The 21,129-nt window shown below is 36.8% G+C and overlaps 1 protein-coding gene across 3 annotated transcripts in view; it reads left to right on the forward strand.

Annotated features, from left to right (window-relative positions):
• The window catches only part of ADGRV1 (adhesion G protein-coupled receptor V1), a 275,778-nt gene that overhangs the window by 209,244 nt on the left and 45,405 nt on the right, over positions 1 to 21,129 (forward strand). For all 3 annotated transcript variants that reach the window (XM_085042779.1, XM_085042782.1, XM_085042781.1), the window contains one exon: positions 19,227 to 19,384. In XM_085042779.1, coding sequence (XP_084898905.1) covers positions 19,227 to 19,384 — 158 coding nt within the window. The remainder of the gene's footprint in view (positions 1 to 19,226; positions 19,385 to 21,129) is intronic.

The raw sequence follows: 21,129 nt of genomic DNA on the forward strand, positions 1-21,129 counted from the left end.
GCAACCCCATGCAGTGCTACAAGCTGAGGACAGAGCGTCTAGAAAGCTGCCCAGTGGAAATGGGCTCAGGAGTGCTTGTTGAACAAGCAGCTGCCCATGAGCCAGCTGTGCCCAGGGGGCCCAGAAGGCCAATGGCGTCCTGGTCTTGGTCAGAAATAGTGTGGCCAGCAGGACCAGGGCAGTGACCATCCCCCTTTACTGGGAACTTGTGAGCCAACACTTCGAGTGCTGGGTTCAGTTTTGAGCCCATCAATTCAGGAAGGACTTTGAGGTGCTTGAGGCGCTTGGCCATAGAAGGGCAATGGAGCTGGGGAAAGGTCTGGAGCACAAGTCCTATGAGGAGAGGCTGAGCCTCGAGAAAGAGAGGGAGAGACTTTAGGGGAGACTTTATCACTCCCTACATCTTCCTGAAAGGAGGTTGTAGCCAGGTGGGAATCAGCCTGTTCTGCTGGGCAGCCAGTGACAGGATGAGAGGACATAGTCTCAAGCTGCACCGGGGGAGGTTCTTCACAGTAAGAGGGATTAGATACTGGAATGGGCTGTCCACTGAGGTGGTGCAGTCACCTGGAGTTGTTTAAGGAAAGGCTCGTTGTGGCACTTAGTGCCATGGTCTAGCTGACATGTCACTAGTCATAGGTTGGACTCAATGATCTCAGAGTTATTTTCCAGCCTAAGTAATTCTGTGATTCTGTCTGAGGCTTGGATATCTTTCATTTGCTCTTTCCCCTCTATTAATTACTCTGGTTTCTAGAAGTGTCTCTCTTTTAGCAGGATGCTTTATTTGCCCAGGGAAGAATGAGCTCCCTTCTCAGGAGAATCCCTGTTATACAGGAGAATCCCTGTTATAAATTTTCCTCTTTAAAATCCCTAGCGGCAAACAGAGTACAAAAGAAGCATATGTGCTGTTACAATACTTTAAATTCATAGAAACATCCATGCATTTAGTTTCAGGGATAAATTCAGATTTAAATTTCCTCACAGCAAAAAAAGGATTAAGCTAAATGTTCTCAAATATCTTTTTTGTATCATCTGTCATGAAGATATATATGAGAAATAATTAAAAAGATTTTCCAGGGACATTAATTTCTAGAAAAAACCAAATACTCCTATTTCCTCTACAGTCCAGCTCAAGCCAGAGTTTATTTGCAGGAAAATTGCTGGATCTGTGACTACAGACACACATCCATGGGATAGGGAAACAAGGCTAAAGAAGAGTGGAAACTGTTAACTTTTTGCTGTGATTAAGAGTTACAGCTCTTCTTGTTGCTCACACTGCAGTTTCTCTGAATCTTATATGTAGGGATGGCTCAGGGAATAAATTAATCTAATGAAGCCTGTCATGGTTTTAAGCCCAACTGGACATAAAACACCATGGTCCATCTCCTTCTCTCTTCCTCCTCCATCCCAGTTGAATGGGGTGGAGAATCGAAGTAAAACTTGTGTATTGAGATAACAGACATTTACTAATTGAAAATAAAATACTATAATAATTAAAATAATAATAATATGTTAATAATCACAATAATTAATAATAATAATAATAATAATAATAACAACAATAAAAATTTGTTTAGGCTTTTTTAAGTGATACACAATGTAATTGCTCTCCACCTGTGGGCTGATACCAGACACCCCTTCCTGAACCCGGGTTGACTGCGCTTATGGTTTTATATCCTGGGAATGAAGTTCTGTGGTGTGGAACTACCCCTTTGGTCAGTTCAGGTCACCTATCCCAAGCATTCTCCATACCCATTTATTTTGCCTACCTTCTCACTGACAACATGAGACAAGGAAAAGAAAGTCCTTGACTTAGGATAAATATGACTTAAAAAAATCACAAAACAATAATATCTTATCAGCACCATTCTCATTCCAAATCCAAAACACACTACTGTACCATCTAATGAGAAAAAATTTACCCTAGCTGAAACCAGGGCAGAACCACAGTCAACATTATTTGGGTAAGAAACTCCATAGAAAATGTGTTTCAGTACCAGGGACTTTGCAATGAGTCGCATGAGTCACAGGCACTTTGTGCCATAGTTTCTCTGTAACCTGAATGCCTGTCAGTCTGGTACACTGACCCTTAACCCAGTCAGAAAAACATACTGGGTGCTGCTTTGGGTCTCACCCAGTTGTGTGACTGTCTCAGTGCTGGCACACATCCCAGGCACAAATCCCTGGCTTACTGTGTGTTCCCTAAAATGGAAGATCTGCTCTCTTGAAACTGAGGACCAGTAACAGGAATATTTTAGCTTGAGTGAGCTAATTTCTGTCCAAGCATTTGGATGAAGTCTCATGTCTCATTTTCCATATTACTTCAAAAGTGCTGAATTTACTTATGAACAACGCTTGAATCACCAGACTTTTACAGGCAGGAATAGGTAAGAAAATAGCTAAGAATTGCCAGAAAAAGCATTCAGGGATTTTAATTGAGCTGTAAGACATATTAAGAGGAAGAGCTTTGTATGACAAATCTATGAGGAATTCCCATCCTCTAATGCCTGGCTTTATATTCTTCATGGACTTGGAAGTGTCTCCCTGCATGGCCCTCTTGCTCTCCAGCTTCTTTTTTCTATTATCCCAGTTTTTCCACCTCCTTTTTTGTCAGTTCACTGGCACATCATCTAGGATTTCAAAGCTTTTGCAAACTGCTGTTTCCAGAACTTGGTGCAGAATGATGCTTGACCATCTGGATGCAAAGCCAGATGCTGCATGAAGCACTCAGCTGAAGTTGAGGGGTGAAAAATCTGCATTTTTCTCTGTGGAGTTCTCACTGTTTGCTGTTTTTTCCTTATCTGAATAGTAAATTAGACCATTCTGAGCTCTGTGCTACTGTAGGAGAAATGTTTCTGATGAACCAGAGCTGCTTCAGTTATGTTGACAAAGCACCACACTATGGGCATTCTTATACATATAAATAGATGCACACATACATACACATAAATATACATATATACACACATTCATATAGTGAAAAACCTACAGAATAAGTTAAGAAAGTACAAATCTTGGTGTTTCTGTATTCTGTACTTGCACTTTATTTTCTAAACTTTTCCTTTATTTCCAAAGAAGCTACCTAATGTGCTACCAACTGCTAAGGATTATTTAAAAATACCTCACTTTTAAATGTGATGGCTTTAATTACCTTTCATTTATCCCTCATTACCCATGCATGTTTTTAGTGGAGGGAAATTGTCTGGGACAGTGGCAGGAGGTTGAGTGTCTTTCATATCTTTGTAAAATATTTACCATTAATGTTAAGCAAATGTTAGCACACCAGAATCAGGCGTAATCACTATGCTGTGCTTTTAAAGCATTGAAATAAAGATAAATTCTGGCTGCTTTGACTGGTGGAATTTTGAAACATGAGTAGAGAAAAATATTTGTTATTGTTGAGTTCTGAATCATTATGGGGTGGTTAAGTTCTGATAAATCATGGTATAATGGTAAAGGGTTGAAAATATATGTTGTTATGGGTGAAAACTGCCCCCAGTAATGCCCATGGGGCCTGATCCTTCAAACAAGTTCAGATGAAGATATTTTGGTGTCCAAACAAAACTCCAGGAACTTTTTTGAAGCCTGTGTAGTACTACAGGAGTAACAAAAGACATCTGCAGGGTGAAGGCTTGCATCCCTGTCACTGATAGCTTTTACAAGCTTCGCATTTCCTTTCAGGTTGTACAAGTAATTAGCAACTTCATCCCTCCCACTTTGTCATCTTTAATCAGTAAAATACAGCCTACTGCTACTAAAGCAGCTTGTTCTCAGTTTATCTGTTTTCCAACAGTTTAGAAAAACCTTTATCTGATATGCCAGAATAAAGTAGGAAATGCTAAGATAAGCATTAGTGAGATCAGTACCAGCAGCTGGTTCCAGCTACTTCATTGACACTGAGTCTGTCTATATACCTTCTTTTATTTGATCTTCCTAAAAAACAGGGAAAAAAACCAGTAAGTTTTCTGTTTGGTTGCATGTTTATTTAATTTTGTTTTGTCTTTTTAATTTCACCATAGGGTTATTATGCAAAAGTCAATTTTGTCCTCAGATTTTAGTTCTGTGAAGTAAATGACATTGATTATATTTAGTGCAATGGACTGTTCTTTGGAAGGCAAACTCTTGTTTTGCCCAATGTAAAAGCCCCACTAAATAAAAGTGTATCTCACTGAACTGTAGGAAGATACATTTGAGTAAAAAGAATGTAGTTTTAGCAGACTGATTTGTATTATTCGTGTCACATTTAGTTGTCAGTATGGCTTAGAGAAAAACAGGACATCTGAAAAAATCTTTCTCAGATGTTATTCTTCTTGCCAAAGGGCAGGACTGTGAACATGAGCCTCACTTATGTTTGAGAGTTTGCACATGGAAGTATCCTCTTTTTCAGCTATATTTGTACTAAACCCTTGGTTTAGAGAATGCATGGGAAAAGTAAGGTAATTAAGAATGTCTGCCTTAAAATATAATACAAGCTAAACATTTTCTGGCATTTGAGAAACTGTAATAAGTATAAAATAGTGAAAAAACAGAAAAAAATAGCCACAACAATATATTGTAGTTTCCAAGCCATTGATAATGACTCACACACATGAGGAAGAAGTCTTAGATTTAAACAGGAGTGCGATCATTAACTGAAATCAGACACATAACTCCTTATGTAATTTCAAAATTGCAGTGTTAGCAAGAACCTTGCTTTAAGAGATTTCAAGCAGGTTTCTGTCAGCTTAGTTTCCTGGTCAAATGCTGAAAGCTGCAAGATTTCTGGGACTTCTGGAAGGTGCTGTCTGGGAACTCCTGAGCTTCCAGTGCATTAGACGTCTCAACTGTATTAATGCAGTGCTTATGCTAGGTCCTTGTGTCTTCTTTGGTAATTGTGTTTCCTTACTATTAACTTTTACAGTAGGAAAAAGAAAGAAAAAGGAAAATAATAAAGAAAACAAAGAGAAAAAGGAAAAGCTGAAAAACAACATATAAAATTTTTCGCAGAAATTTCCAGAGGACTGTATAATAAGAAGACTGAAACACAGTAAGCTGTGTTCTAAAACAACAGCAGATGACATTTTGGGTTTTCTTTATAGAAAAGCATTGTTTAGGCATTTTCATTTTCCCTTTTCCCAAATGGTTTGCTCTGCAATAACAGGAGCAGGAGAGAGCAGCAAGGAAATTGTTTTTTTCTTTATTATGCAATAGGTCTGGTTTATTGACAAGACTGTTGCTGCACACACTGACTCAGACAATCTTCTGAAGATTCTGTTGTTTGCTGTTTCAAAACAGCATTTTGGCATTTCTTCATCCTTTGTTCATGATGGACTGGATTTTCCCCAATGTTTTCTATTGTTGGTAGTTTCTCTGTGGGTACCTCCATTAATGAGTGTGGTGCTACTCATAAAAAAGTTTGACATGCTAGTAAAGTTGATAGGATCAAATTTCTAGCAATAAATCCCATTGGTGTAGATTTGGGTTTCAAAAAATTGTTGGGACAGTCTGTACAAATATAAACAAGAATAGGTGAGCCTGGCCTAATTTCTGGCAATTATAATCCTGCTGTTTCTGAGCTTACATTTTTTAACCAAAATAGTCTAACCATATTTCCATTACCTTTTCTCCATCATTCTCCTCTTTCCCTCATTCTTTTTACTCTTTGTTTTGCTTCATAGACAAAACAAGTAAAACTAAATAATGCCAAAGGGCTGATGACACATTATCACTCCATAAAATTGGGAGAACCATTGTTAAACATTTTTCATTTTGCTTGAAATTTACATGCAAAATATATGGAAAATAATTATTTTCCAAATGTGGAATTATGTATGAGATAAAGCATGGGCCTGTCTCTGTGTTAATCTGCATGAGACATAAACTGATTTAAATTCATCAAACACAAACACAGTTTTCATTTTTCTTCACACCAAATAACCTCCACAACAATTGTATGTGCAGTAAGGGATTTCTTGTGTTCATTTTCCCATCATCCTGGTGAGGTGACTGAGGCCAAGTGTAGCACTGAATCAAAACAATCAATCTAACTGTGTTCAGCTTGGGGCAGTAGTATTTGATTACAGGCATTTCAAAATGTACTTGTACAAGGGTGTGACTTGTTTCACAGCTGCACTGGATTCTTTGGGGCAGCTTTTATGAGTCCTCTGAGATTTGCTTAACTTGACCCATGAGCAGATGGTGTTGTGTTCCAGAGAAAACCCCCATTTCCTTTTGAGGAAAAGTGATTAAACAAAAGCAAAAGTAACATCACGCTGGAATCTTTTAGATGCAGCTACAGGGATAGCACTCACTTCTTAATTTTCTTTTTCAATATAATTCCTTAGGTTATGCAATCTTTCTCAATCAACTATTTTGCTGAAATCATAGGGTGATTTTACTCCAGCAAGTGGGGTGCAGCCTCTGCTGTCTGCAGGCTGACAGATTGAGGTGTTTGAGGCTGGCTATGAGGAAGCAAACTGGTACTTCCTCCACAGCAGCAATACCACGAATTTCCGCCCTCTGCTGTGTCCTGAACATGCTGTACTGAGAGACGTGTCTGTTTGCAAAGCAGGGGGGAAAAAAAGGCACTATGAAAAACCCTAAACATGCATAACTCTACACTTTGCAAAAACCTCTGATAACATCCAGAGATGATTTTGTGGCTGCGTTGTTTGATGGTGAGAACTGGCACAAGGTTTTAAAACAACCCTTGCTAATATCAGGAAGGGATGCCTGCAGTTCAGTTATCAGCAAGAACATGTTCTCTGCTTATCAGTAACAGCACTAACAAGACCTTATGGCAGAAGTTCGGTGAACACTGTATTGTTTAAGTTAAAAAAACTTTGAGAAATCTGTATAAATGCCGGTGCATTTTGTCAATTTCTAATTTATTTTACCTGACATTTTCTTAGCTTTCCTAGATGTCTTGTCTAGCTGCTAGAAAACCTACTTAATTTTAGCAAATTTTTTACTGTGTAAATTACAAAAGATCTTTTTTTCAGGACTAGAAGCCACAGGAACTGACATTTAAATAGCTTCAGATACATATAATGCAGAGAGAAGTGTAATATTTGCAACTGTTCTGTCACCTTAAATTTCAGAGTTGCTTTACACACAACAGCTCATTCTTGGGGACTGGAACCCACTAATATTAGAAAGCCTTTTTCTTCTTAAAATGTAGCTCCACCAGAGTACCAAGTTTTTGAAAACTTCTGTAATCATTGTGCACCTCCTAGTTTCAATGCAGTCAGTTTTTACAATCCAGTTCTTTGTGTTTTGGACCCACTTCTTACAGCTGCCTATAATTTTATGGAAGGAGATCAGGAAATCATTTCTCAGAAGAACATATATATATATAAATAGAATTTTAAAATCTTAAACTCTTGCTAGAAATTTCCAGTGTGTAAAAAAATATATTTCCAAGATGTTTTTCTAATTAAACTTGAATTTGATGTATTTTATAATACTGTGCTTGAACTTGATTTAAGAAAATCAGACTTCAGTTTAAAATTTGATGCAGTTCCTATAATTTGACAAACATGGGTTAAGCATGCTGTTTGTTTGCAAGTCATCAAAGAAAAAAAAAGAAAATGGCAGGGATTTTCTGAAACATGTAGGAGAGCCTGTGGCAACCACATCCTGCCAAGGCAATGTCAGTGAGATGTCAGCTGTGTCATGCTTCTTTGAAAGTTCCCACATCACTCTTTGAGTCAGTTATAAACCAGGGCTGCTTTCACCTCCTTATCAGACCATTTTTTGGAGTTACCTGATGCAAATACAAATCAGATAGTTGTCTCCTGTTACTGTTAGTTACGATCTTGTTGCTGAGTATACAAAACCAAAATCTATTTCCTGAGAGGAACCTTTTCCTAAAATAAGCCCCTGCAAATTGGAGAGTCATCAAAGTATAAGCCCAGGCCACATTTCAGTGAGCCTTCATTGCTTGAACAACTTCTCTAGCCTGCCAAGTGTAATTTAACGTACTGTGATACAGCTGTACTGTTTGCTGACCAATGCAAAATCATTCTTCCCTGCTCAGTCCTGTAGAAAAATCAGCCCAGTTGGAGGTTCTAGCTCAGTGTACTTATACGGAAGCATTGAGTAATGAAAGGGGGCATATTGTGTCTTCCTCAGTCACAATGCCACCACAATATCATTGCCTTACAGTGTCCAATTTACTCAAGACGTCACTTTTTCTTCTAAAACTTGCCAGGGTTATTCATAATATAATAACTTAGGTTGTTATGAATAGTGAAATGTGAGAAATGCAGAATGCATCTGACCATTAATGCTCAGCTTCAGTACAGTTGCCATGGTCTTTTAGTCATATTTTGATCGAGTTATCCGTAGCTTTCCTTTTAATGCACATCATTATGTAACTGCAGTACATTATTTTATGATGACCCTTTTTCCTACAGTAGCTGGATTTTCTGGCTGAGGGTGGGCAAGATCTTAGGAGGGGACATGGACAGGACAGCTGGCCCAAGCTGACCCAGGGGATATTCCATAATACATCATGTCTGCTTGGATATAAAACCTAAGAGAAAGGAGAAGGAAGGGAACGCACTTGTCATTATGATGTTTGCCTTATGGAGCAACTGCTACACATACTCATGTCCTGCTTCCTGGGAAGTGACTGGACACCACCTGCTGATGGGAAGTAGACCACAAATATTTTCTTTTCCTTTTTCTTCCACATGCAACCTGGTTCTTTGCTTTATTTAACTGCATTTATCTGACCCAGGAAGTTCTTTTCATCTTATTTGCTGCCCCCTTTCTTGTGAGTGATAGAGCAGCTTGGAGAGCACCTGCTGTCCAGCCAGAGTGAGTCAACCCCAAAGCCCTAAGGCCTGGAGTAGGCTGTGAGTAGTGTTGACAGGTTGTAGAGGATGGAAGGAGTCAAATCTTGCCTAGAATCATCAGTAACAACCTTTTGAGACGCTATCTACCTCTGCCTTGGCCTTGTTTTAAAAGTACTGAATTGGAGTGATGCAAAACAGAGTTAGGAATTTTTCATGGAAAGAGGATCCATGCTTGATCATAGATCCTTAGATCTGTGCTAGTCGATGTCCCCCACCAAGTCAGATTCTTGTTTTTCCTTTTCACTTCCCTGAGTGGACATATTGTGCCAGTATTGGACCAATATTTAGTTGCAAAATATTGTTTTAAACTATACTTGTATGCAAGTGCATCCGTAGAGAGACCAGATTGTGTAAGCACTGTCCAGGCATCTGTAATCCCTTTATTGTATTTCTTGACTTTACACTAACATTATCAAAAGCCTTGTAAAAAATATTTTACTAAGTTTTCTTTCTATGATGCAAATCAGAAATTTTAACCTCTGTAGCCTGTACTTAATATGTAATAAGTATAAATGACAGAACAATTACACAATGCTACCATTTGTATGATGTTATTACTCAGAGCACATCTGAAAACAAAGGTTGCTTTCTGAAGGCTTAGCAGCGGAAAAAAAGTAACGTTTGGGTGCCTTGGTAGCTACTGTATTGGAATACAATTTGCCATTTTCAAAACAAACTAAAAAAGAAAAGCTTTGCTGATGATTTGTTTTAGAATTCTTGTGTTTGTATCTTATGCCAATCTTTAGAGAGAGATTGTCTAATCTGTCTAAGTAGCAGAATGCAAGACGTATTAACAGTGTGAAAGTAAGGTTTTTGATAAATGCTATTTTGGGTACTGGTTAAAGTAAACATTACATCATGAGACTAGAGCTGCACATGTGGTTTTCATCCTTGGACATTGAAAGTATTAATCTATTATGCAGTTTGGATTGTGCAATGTTTTAGTTGATAATGGCGATAAGTAGCAAAAAGATGCAAAAAAACCCCCATACTAGACATGTTCTCTGTATATGTGCAGGTTTATAGCTTGTCCATCCTATGCACATGCATAGCTTGGACAGGAAAGAAAAGGGTATAGGGGGGAAGGAAGGGGAGAAAGGATAGGAGAAAAGAAAAGGAGTAAAATTGAGAAGAGATCTACCATGGAAAAGAAGAAAGCTCTGCTGATCTCCATTCTAGGCTTGACTCTTTATTGCCTAGGAAATGTTTAACAAATGTTCAACAGAAAAGAAAGCTTAGAAATCGTAGTCTCAGAGATTTCATTGGAAAGAATGGTTCAAATACAGAAAAAAGAGATATCATCTTTCATCATAAGGTGTGTGCTTTAAGTATTTTTATGTGTTTTTTTTCACCAAGCATTAGTTCCTGGGCTTAAAAGCATCTTTCTAATTTTTGTTTGTTTGCTTTTCTAGGGTGCCTAATCCTGATCCTTTTCAGTCTGCTAAATACAGCTAATCTCTCCTGTGACCACTCTGATAGCAATCAGCCAGTCTTGGTGTAGTTTAAGCCCCTTGTGTTTTCCAGTGAGAAAAATATATTACAACATGGAGTATTCTAATTCTGCTTTTTGCCTACTTGTAGATTGCCAGTTCTTTGCCTACTTTTAATTTTCCTGTAACTATCCCTTCTCATTAGGAAAAAAAAACCAAACATAAACCAAACAAATCAAAACATATCAGAACACCTTTTTTCCCTTGTGTTCAGAGCAGAACAAGTGTATAAGAATTCTGGTGGCCTTCATAGTTCTAGTGTGAACTTTTTTCTTTCAATTTGTGTTTTTGAAATGCACCAAAAACATACTGTCCTGGTTTTCACTGGTGCAGACTTAATTTCCTTTGTAGTAGCTGGTGCACAGTGCTGTGTGTTTTGTATTCAGGAAGAAAAAAGTGTTGTTAACATACTGATGATTTGGTTGTTGCTATGTAGTCCTCACCCTAAATCCAGGACTTTTCAGTGTCTCATTCAATGCCAGTGAGGAACTGCACAAAAAGCTGGGAGAGACCATGGCCAGGACAGGTGACACAAACTGGTCAAAGGGGCATTCCATACCCCCTCATAGCACATCACATCCAGAATAGCAGCTGGGGGAGTCACCTGGATGGGGACAGGTATTTGTTCAGGAATGGGCCTGACATCAGTCAGTGGGTGATGTGCAGTTTTATTGTGTATCACTTGCAATTAGTATTGCTATTATTATAATCTTTATCTTTATCATCATCATTGTAATCATATTTAGCATTGCTATATGATTTTATTTCCATTATTAAATAGTTCTTATCTCAACCCACAGGATTTACCTTTCCTTTCCAATTCTCTCCACTGAGAAGGCCAGTGGGGGGAGTGAGTAAGTGGTACTTATCTGCCATCTAGGATTAAGCCACAACATAGGCACAGCATGCCACTGTGAGGTATTTGTAATGCTGATTAGAGCAGAACATTTACTTCATATATGTTGCAGACAATTCTTTGTACATCCAAGTATGACCTGTATGTCTTTGGAACAGTGTAAAGGTACAAGTCCTGTTCTTCTCAATGTGATCCATAGTAATTTCCAGATTCCATTCTGCAGAGATAAAACTGGTGACTTCAGTAGGTATGCAGTACATTTTACATTTCTGTGTAATTTAAATAGTGTCAGAGGTCTCAGGTACATTTCAAAACTGAACCTTCAAACTCATGAAATAATGAAATCCAATTTGCCTGATGTTGTCTGTTGTCTGAAAAAAACCCCTAATTTTTGTTGTTTAATTCTTCACGAGCTGAATGTTTTAGTGTGACTCCTATTTTTTTTGTTGTTTGTTTCTTACTTTGGTGCAATATTAGTACATATCTAGTCATCTCAAATTTCCCTATGTATTCCAAGACATATTGAAAAGGACTGTCAACAGACTAAATTATCTGTTTTTTGGAATTCTTAGATGGAATGTTTCAAGGAATTATTACTTTAAAGTGCCCTTCAAATATTTTTCAACATTGGCCTTGTTTACTAGTGTACTGGAATATATTGTTTTTATTATCTCATATAATACAAGCCTGCAATAAAGGAGTTTCCATTCAAATTTACCACAGGACAAATCTGGGGGGAAAAAGTGCATAAAAATCAGTTAAATTTATAATGTAAATGACATCTGAGATCTCTTCTGAAGAAATAGTACCGAGTTTAGTGAGAACATGTGGAAAGAATTGTATCTTGCCGAGGATAATTAGCTTTGCAAAAAGAGGACAAGGAATAACTGGCTCTTTACCAGTTCTCCATGAAAAGATCTCATGTGTATTGTGGATAATAAACTGAGGATGAGTCAACAATTTTGTGCTGTGGCAATAAAGACAGACATGATTTTGACCTCTATATTAAGCAATTTAGTCTTGAAAACACATAAAGTCCTTCAGCTCTAGCCATGTACTGAGATGAAATGCTATCAAAGGTGCTAAAATCCATAACTTTATAAATGCATTAGTTAAATAGTGTGATCAAGGATACTGGCAAAAGTCTTAATTACAAAATATTTCCAGAAAGACTGAAAGATCCAGGACTGTTCATTTTAAAAAAACATTTTAAAATTCATTTAAAAGAATACCATATAGGCCAATGGTAGCAATTTGCAAGTATATAAAGAAATGTTGCAGCAAATGGAAAATATCAGTCTCCTGCAGCCATGTTGGCTCTGATAAGGCATAATCTGTGTGTACTGCAGGAAGAAAGAATTGAATTTAACACTGGGTAATAGTCTCTCTCAGTAAGTGCTCAGCGAAGCTCTGAAACAGGCTTATTGGAGAGGATTTTTGTTCTTTATCACTAGAGAGAAATTAGGCATTAATGATGTAGAGTATAACATGGAGAGGAAGTTTTTGTATAGAGACCAAAGCTTTCTAGTTCTCAGTCACCTCAGAGTTTGATTTAATAAAAGGTTCAAGAACAGCAAATCGTTTTTGATGGCACTTCAAAAATATTTTCAAATTCTCACTTATTTTAAACCATCCCATAGCTTATCCACTATACCATCAGAAGCCAATGGTTGCTGCAATGAAAGGTAACAAGGTGACATTATCTGTGTAGTAAGGCTCATAAAAACCTCCAAATAAATAGATCACCTTTCACCATCCAAGGTAGCCATAAAGAATGTCAAACGGAGCCACACTATTTAATTCAGTCTCACTCAGTTTGAAAAATTGCGAAGTCTGTTTCCAGGGTGTTGTGCAAACTGTTGTTAATGTGTATAGAAGACTGTGGGAAGTTGACTGAAGACTACAAGTGTAAATCCATGTGCCTTTGGCATTCTGAATCTTTTTATAATCTTCTAGAAATCTTTAGAATCTTGCCTACTGCAGGAACAGAAATTTCTCTAATGTGAATGTGGCTTCAGTTTCCTCAAGAACTAATGACGACCATCTCAAATTTTACCCATTATAAGCTTAGCATACCTTTTCCATATGGTTTTCTTCACAGCATTTCATAGAAGCATAAGCTTTTTTATTAAGAAAAAAAGCCAAAAACAAAAGCAGAGCAAAACCAAGGTCCACAAAAAAAAGACACATACAACAAAGATGTCCACATATTTCTTTCCTTGTCAGGGAAGTTGAAAAGTAAAGGAGAGAATTAGAATAGTTATTAGGGAGAAATTATTTCCTGTGAGGATGGTGAGGCACTAGAAAAGATCGCCTAGAGGAGTTGTGGATGCCCCATCCCTGGGAATATTCAAGACCAGGCTGGATGGGGCTTGGAGCAACCTGGTCTAGTGGAAGGTGGCCCTGCCCATGGCAGTGCAGTTGGATTGTGATGATCTTTAAGACGTTGTCCAAACATTCTAGGATTCTGTGAATCTGTGGTAATGTGGCTGCTTAATGTGTTTATGGAAAAGGATAACCTTTACAGCATGAAAGAAGAGAGGAACTACAAAATCTGATCAGGTTAATTCATCAGACTGGGAAAGCTTTGACACTGCAAAAGCTAATATGGTTATCCTCTTGGAGGGTTTGTCCACCACTGACTTGATCTCAGATAGTTGTAAACCCATTGTTTTCATGAGTGCCATTTTAAATTAAATGAATAGTGTTCTTGCTCTGCTGTAAAATATTTTTCTGTAAAGCTCAGTGTCTCAGAACTCTAGATATTTGATAGATAAGAACACTTGCAAACACTTGTCAAATTTAACCTTTTATATTTTCAAGATGCAGTTGAAAGAGATTTTCCTTGGAATTTAAGACATGGCAATAATTGAATGAAACTGTTGTTACTGTATAGAGCTATTTTTTTTTAATCTTTTTTGCTCAGAAGGGAACAAAGTATGTCAGTCCTTCCATTTTTTTAACAATAGTTATTTTCTTAGCAATGTTGCTTCTATTTATTTTTATTTTCCTTTTTTAATATTATTTATGTAACTGTGCTAATAAGTAGTTCCTGTATGTATCTTGTCAGTTGTTTCTTGTGTTTTATTTAAAAGTATTAGGGAAAAAAAAGAAGGCTTTTCATTTCATATGTAGCTGAAATACTTCTCCAGGTTTTAGGAAGTCTGAAATTTAAAGAGTTCACAGAAGACTTTACAAAAACAATTAAAGTGTCAGATAAACATTCTTCACCCCCTTGAGTAGAAAGCAAGTCTGCTTTTATAGATTCAAGGGGAAAAAAGGAAAATCAAGGTAAAGTACTGATTCTGGCTGGGCAGTAAGTGAGGTAATTTTTATCAATGTATAGATTTAAATGTATATGATGTTCTAAAATTGCATCTTTTCCAAGAGGGAAAGATGTGTCTTAATTTCCCCTAATCTTTCCATGTTTGTTGTACTTAAAAGTATCAACTTAGATTAAATGAACATTTGCAGTGGTCATCAATGAGAAAACTATTTTATATATTAAAGATATTGCTCATCATTCTAGGCATGGAAAAAAGGTGTATAAACGAAATGTCTTCTTGATTTGTATTGACTAGTTTCAATACTGTTTTTTTGTTCCAGTTGTAAAATTATTAATAAATCATTACATACTACTAGGGAGTCATACCTTGGAGGAGAAGCATATTAAACGAAATTATTTCTAAATTTATTTTTAGTGTCTTTTGTAGAACAGACCTTTCATAGATACTGACATGCACAGGGCTTTTGAAAATGTGCTTTATGTTATGTTCTGTTGTCTTAGAAACATTTGAGACTGATGTCATTCCATATAGGGGTATCCCCAACAAATACACATGTCAAGTATCAAGATCTGTATTTTCTCAATCAGCCAGGACTCAAGGGGTTATCCAAATCTTGTAGTACAAGTGATTACCTTTGCACACTGGAACAAGAGTGACCCAGTTTGTTGTAGATGTGTGTTTGTGTACTTTAAAGACTTTAAAATAGGGTTCTTTCCCAACCCATCAACATATAGTTGAAGGAATTTTCTAGATAATCACAGAATTGCAGAATATTCTGATTTGGAAGGGACTCATTTAATTCTACACACCTTGAGAAATTAAGTTTTAGCACAGAAAGTTCTTGTACAAAATACAAAAAAAGTTCCTGCGCAAAAAAGTTCTCATCTAAAAAGATTTTCAGACAAACACATATTTACATTAAGCCTTTACTCTGCTCTCCACAAAAGCTGTGGCTTTACTGTTGGTGGGGTCATAAGTGAAATTAATTCCCTTTCAAATTTTTTTGTTGCTTTTTTATCTTTTCTTCCTATTATTATTATTATTTTTATTATTATTTTCAGTGGGCAAATTGCTCTCATTACATTCTTTTGCAATTACTGCTACAGTAAATTGCACCCACAAGTTGGAAGCCTATGTGGTGCAGAATGTACTATAGTTACCATGTTGATTAGAATAGGAAAAAGAAGTGAGGTGAGGTTAAAATATTTTCTTTGGATACATGTTAGAAAACCTAATAGTACATCTGACATATTCATGTGACAATAGAAGTATCTACAAAAATGGTTACAGCTCTTGAGAGCTGGTAAAAGGCTTTTCTGTCATTTTATTTATGACCCATTTGCAGTCCATTGCTGCCCCTTATTCTGGTTTTGGAAGGGGGACTCAGTAATTTCCTATGTAATATTTTCCTTTGTTTTGTTAAGATAATTTAGGTTACTTATTAATATTTCTGTTATTTCTGAAAAATTGTGCCCATTCATGGTAAATAAAAAGCCTTCTGGGGCAGAACTACAAAGGTTAATACATATTTGCATGATTCCAATGTGCATAAATTCTTGGACCAACTCCCACGTTATATTTGGATGAATTTTCTATTTCTCAGTTGGTTGAAACAAAAGACTACATCCGTAAGATAAAAGTAAAATCTTTTCCCATACCCTTTTTTTCAATAAAAAGACAAAATGAACTCAGCAAAAATCACACAACACCTGAAGTTGTTTGTCTTATTTTACTATATTTGGTCTCCCAACAAGTTTTCCCTATTGAAAATACAAATAAATCACAAAAATTGATAAACTGATAATACAAGCAATTATGGGGGCTAGTTCAAAGTTCCATCGTTTTCTGTTATCATCTTTCTATGAAAAGGTGCTTATCTCAAGTTCCTGTTGTGATGGCTTTTCTTATGGGGACATTGTTTTCAGCATGGAACTGCATTCTTTAAGTCATCACACAAAGTTAACAGAGAAATTTATAGCAACCAAAACAAAATTAGACATCAAAACAAAGTCAGTGGTCAGAGCAAAGAGGTCAACACAGAACCAAAGATGGACCCTACAGTCAGATAACAATAGTCAAGGAGGGCAAGACTCGTGGCAGCTTGGGACAAAAACTAAATAGCTTTCACAATGCTAGAAAAGACCTAAAAAGGGAATGAAAATTCTCAAAACAGTCAGGGAAAAAAATACATTTTGATGAAAGGAAGTGTTGCTAGGACGTCACAGAATCTTTGTAATAAAATGAGAATTTCTAAAGAAGCTAACAGTGGGTTTTTGGGGTTTTTTTTGTCTCTCTTGCAAAAGGCAGAAGTTTAATGGATAGCTTTCTTTGGTTGCTTAGTTTTTTAGTTGGTTGGTTGATTTTTTTGCTATCACTAAAATTCAAAACAAATAACACAAAATACTTACAGAAATCTAGGATTTTTATTAAAAAAAAAAAGGAGCTTGCTGGAAGGCTAACTGCAGGAAATAATGCTTATCTTCAGTCAAATAAGGTTTATAATGATGTAGTTTTTTCAAGCTTCCACATCAATCTTTCTAGGCCTTTTTATGTAGAGTAATTGTGTTCTGAAACATCAATTTAGCTGATATTTTGGGGTACTTTTTTATTTTCCTATCCAGTGCTAGGAATACACATCACACAGTAGTTTCATGTGACAAATGTATCATGGTAATGGAATAATAGCTGTGTCCCTAGTGTTAAGTATAATAAATAATTGCAGTTGATTCCTATAATGGTATCCCATATGATTTCCATCATAAAATATATCTGTCAACATATATCATCACATTACTATATATTAATAAATCTTACAGGATGATGTGGTTGTCATTGACTTGCTCACCAATTCTTCAAGAAAAAAATCCAAAGTAAGCTGTGAAGATTTATATGGCTTTGTGTATTTCTTTACATGACTTTCCAGTGTATTTTTTAGGGCATGTACCTAGGGGTATTAGTAAAAGTAGTCCATCTCTGTGGGTTTTCATTTTTACATAGCTTTTATTAATAATAATATAATAAAGGAGTGTTTACAATAAAGTGTCAAGACACTCAGATTTTGAGAGTTTATATTAGCTTTGAAATACAGAAATGTATCAAGTCAAAAAAAAATACAGGTCTCAGAACATAAATATTATTTTATAGAAGACCATTCTTGTGCTAAGATTCTTGGCTTCAGTATAATCGTTAAAAACAGCATAGGTTGTGGTAATGTGATTTCATTTCTTAATCCTAATTGCACCAACTCAGGAATGCATTAGGGAAAAAAAAATAACTTCCATACCTAAGAAATACTGAAAATTAGAAAGATGAAATAGGTCAGATGTTGTGTCCAAAATCAGTCATTTTGAAAGCTGGTCAAAGGAAGTGATCCTTCCCTCTGCCCAGCACTTATGAAGTCACATGTGAAGTGCTGGATTTAATGCTGACCTTCTCAGTACAAAAGAGACATACACAGACTGTACAAAGTCCAGTGAAGGTCACCAAGAGGAGTAAAGGATTGAAGCATCTCTCCTACGAGGAAAGGAACAAATGTGTTTAATTGCAGTGCAGAGTTCCTACTGTCCCTGGTGTTTGCTTGCTCAGTTAGATTATCAGATGGTATCTAAGCTTGTAGTCTGACAGAGCCTGGACATTCTGCAGAAAGTTTTAGAAAGTTTCTAGATTGTGCTGGAAATTATTTTTGGGATTCACTGAGTATGCATGACTGATGTTCTGAAAGAGGTAAGGGATGCAATCTTGACTTGCTGGCAGTGTATGAAGGACACCTAAGCAAACCCAGAAAGTATGCCATCAGTGAAACATGTACCTAGGCTTTTCTCAGATGTATATTATATCAGCATTAACTCTAAGCTTACTTAGACAAGCTGACCTGAGAAACAGAAGGGTTGGGTAAGTTACACCCTCTTAATAGGGATAGCAGTGACCACATGGTCTCTAGACATACTGACTCCTGCACCGTCCCTTGGGCTGCTCTGTCATGCGTCATCTCTAGGGTAGGTCAGTGGCTGTAAAGCACACACTGGTCTCCAGGGAGAGCACAGAAAACCCTCATCTCTCATACTCTCAAGAGCTCTCTTTAACTACCATCTCCATTTTCTTCAAGTCATCATCATATATGCATTATTTGACTCTTTCTGGGATAATTCATGTTCCTGATACATCTTTAAAAATAATTATAACTTAAATAAATGAAAAGGGCAAGGAGAGACTGAACAACTGGGGAAGAAAGGCGGGGGGAGGGAGTGAGCATTTGGCTTATGTGTGCAAATTACATGTAATTTCCAACAACTTGAGAATGAATACTTATGTTGCCTTTAGGACTTGTTCATTTATTTTAAAAACATATTTTTCAAAATTTAATTTGTGGTTTCAGGAGCTAAGAATAGAAAATTGCATAATGTCCTTTTAGGAACTGGTGACTAAGAATGATCACTTCAAATGAATATAGCAGCATGTAGTTTGTTAAAACATAATTTGTTTCATTGCTATTTTAAATTTTTCTAACATTGGTTAGGCTAAATATAACATGCATACTTAAAGAGCAAATGCTACACTCTTTAAAATATGATGAGGAGATAAGAAGCAACAGAACACAAAGGAACCTATCAAGGTTACTCTGGGAACAGTTAAAGAATTTGTGGTTTGTAAAGCACATCCTTTTTCAAAAATATTTGTTTCTGAAATTCTGTTTATGGCCATTCAAGATGTCTCTTCTGTTTGTCAACAGCAATTTTTTCCATTTTTTTTCCATCAGGTGTTTCATTCCAAATGCCTATGCCGCTCTCTTCACCGCTGCTCTGGTGCCATTAATGTGCTTGGTGGTGGTTTTTGTGGTGTTCATCCACGCCTACCAGGTGACTCCTCAATGGAAGGCATATGACGATATTTTCAGAGGAAGAACAAATGCAGCAGGTATTATTTGTTGGGTACCCCTATGCAAACATTGTACTTTTGAATGGTACAGGTTGGTCTCAGCTGTTCAGAGAACTCCACCTGAGACCATAGTTCACTAGGTACCTACACACTTAGTTTAAGGTTAAGCCTCCAAGTGCCCTTTTGAAGTCTGTGAAAGTACTTTGATGATCAAAGTTATGCAGATGCTTAACGGTCAGAGTAGGATAAAAATATGTAAAATCTAGAACAAAAAGTAGTATCACTGGCTTTGTGACTAAGTTTAGTCTAGCTAAAGAGAACAGAAACAAAACAAAGCACTGCCCTGCTTGGAGCACTGTGTCCCCATGCCAGGTTTTGGTTGGGGGCATGGAACACCCTGTCCCAGGGAGCACTGAGGCTGCTCAGGTGCAATGATGGTCCACTTGCAGAGCAAGATAACCTATGGATCCAGGCTGTGCCCCCCTGCTTGACCCCAGGTGATGGGCACAGCTTTGGTCCCTTTGTTTTGCAGTGTATTTGGAGCTGCAAAGCCATGTGCATGGTGCACTGTGCATTGGACTATTGGGAGTTAATGCCTCTGTTTTGATATTTCCTATGCTGCTTGCAACTGAAATGTGTTTGAAAGAAAAGGTCTGTCTTGTGCAAAACAGGAAGTTTTGGTCAGCCTCCTCCGTCAGAAAAATTTCAAGTACAAATACTTTCCCAGAAAAAAAAAAAAAAGAAAAAAAAAAGAGTTTTATAACCTAGTGCAAATAACTTTTTGATATTTGGTTGATAGAGACATATTCCTTTTTATAGAAAATTTATCATCTGGACATTTCTGCAAATATTTCTTTTTTGTAATGACACAATATTAGCTTGACTGAAATCAGTATGAATTTGGATAAGGTCTGATGATATTCAAGACCTTAGTTTCACTCTTTCATTTCTTTCTGCTATAAATGCACTGCCTGAGGCAGTGGCAGAAGTTGCTCCTCTTTCCAGTCTTTCAGTTGATTTATTTATAATCAATTTTGTTTGGATATCTCTAAAGAGATTCCTTATTAATATGTGAGGGTTAAGCCTTGTCTCAGAGCAGTTAAACCAAAGGAAAAAAGCAAACTGAATGTTGAAACAATACCATGAATAATATTGTCATGCAAAATGGCAGAAAGTACTAATGGAAATTATAACTGCTTGACATGAAGACATGAAATCGTAGGGTTGAAACAAATCTTTGATTTAACATAGGATTCAGGGTGTTTTCTTCTCCAATAGAATCTAGAATTCAGGGTGGAGAATGTCTAAGTCGCAAAAGAACAGAAAAAATTCAAGAGGAGAGCAGTTCAGTAAAATCCCCCTTTTTTTTTTTTTAAAGTAGATTGTAGTTGTGCACCTGCAAGGCAAACTACCGTCTTGCTACCAAAGAGCTTTTGTAAGCACAAACCCTAACCCCACTTCCTACAGTGATGGTGAGAACAAGTTGGAGAGAAACTGTTTTAGAGAGGAAATGAGCTGTCTGCTGCGATTTATGGCACCTGGGATTGTATCAAGAGTCTCTGTGTAGCTGTATTTATGGTGTAAGCTTCTGGAGAGAAAAGACGGTGATTTCTGTAGTTTTTAATATTGCCTATAACTACATATTGCAGTACTGACTATTAACTAAAGGCCTCTGACTTTTTTGACTGAATATTCCTCGTCTGAAATTAACATTGGTGCTAGTATATTTACCCTGTTTTTAATGTTTTATGGATATATTGTGCTTTATAAATCGTGTTCAAAGG

Source organism: Lichenostomus cassidix, chromosome Z, assembly GCF_008360975.1.
Source record: "Lichenostomus cassidix isolate B80296 chromosome Z, HeHo_3.0, whole genome shotgun sequence".
Lineage (NCBI taxonomy): Eukaryota > Metazoa > Chordata > Aves > Passeriformes > Meliphagidae > Lichenostomus > Lichenostomus cassidix.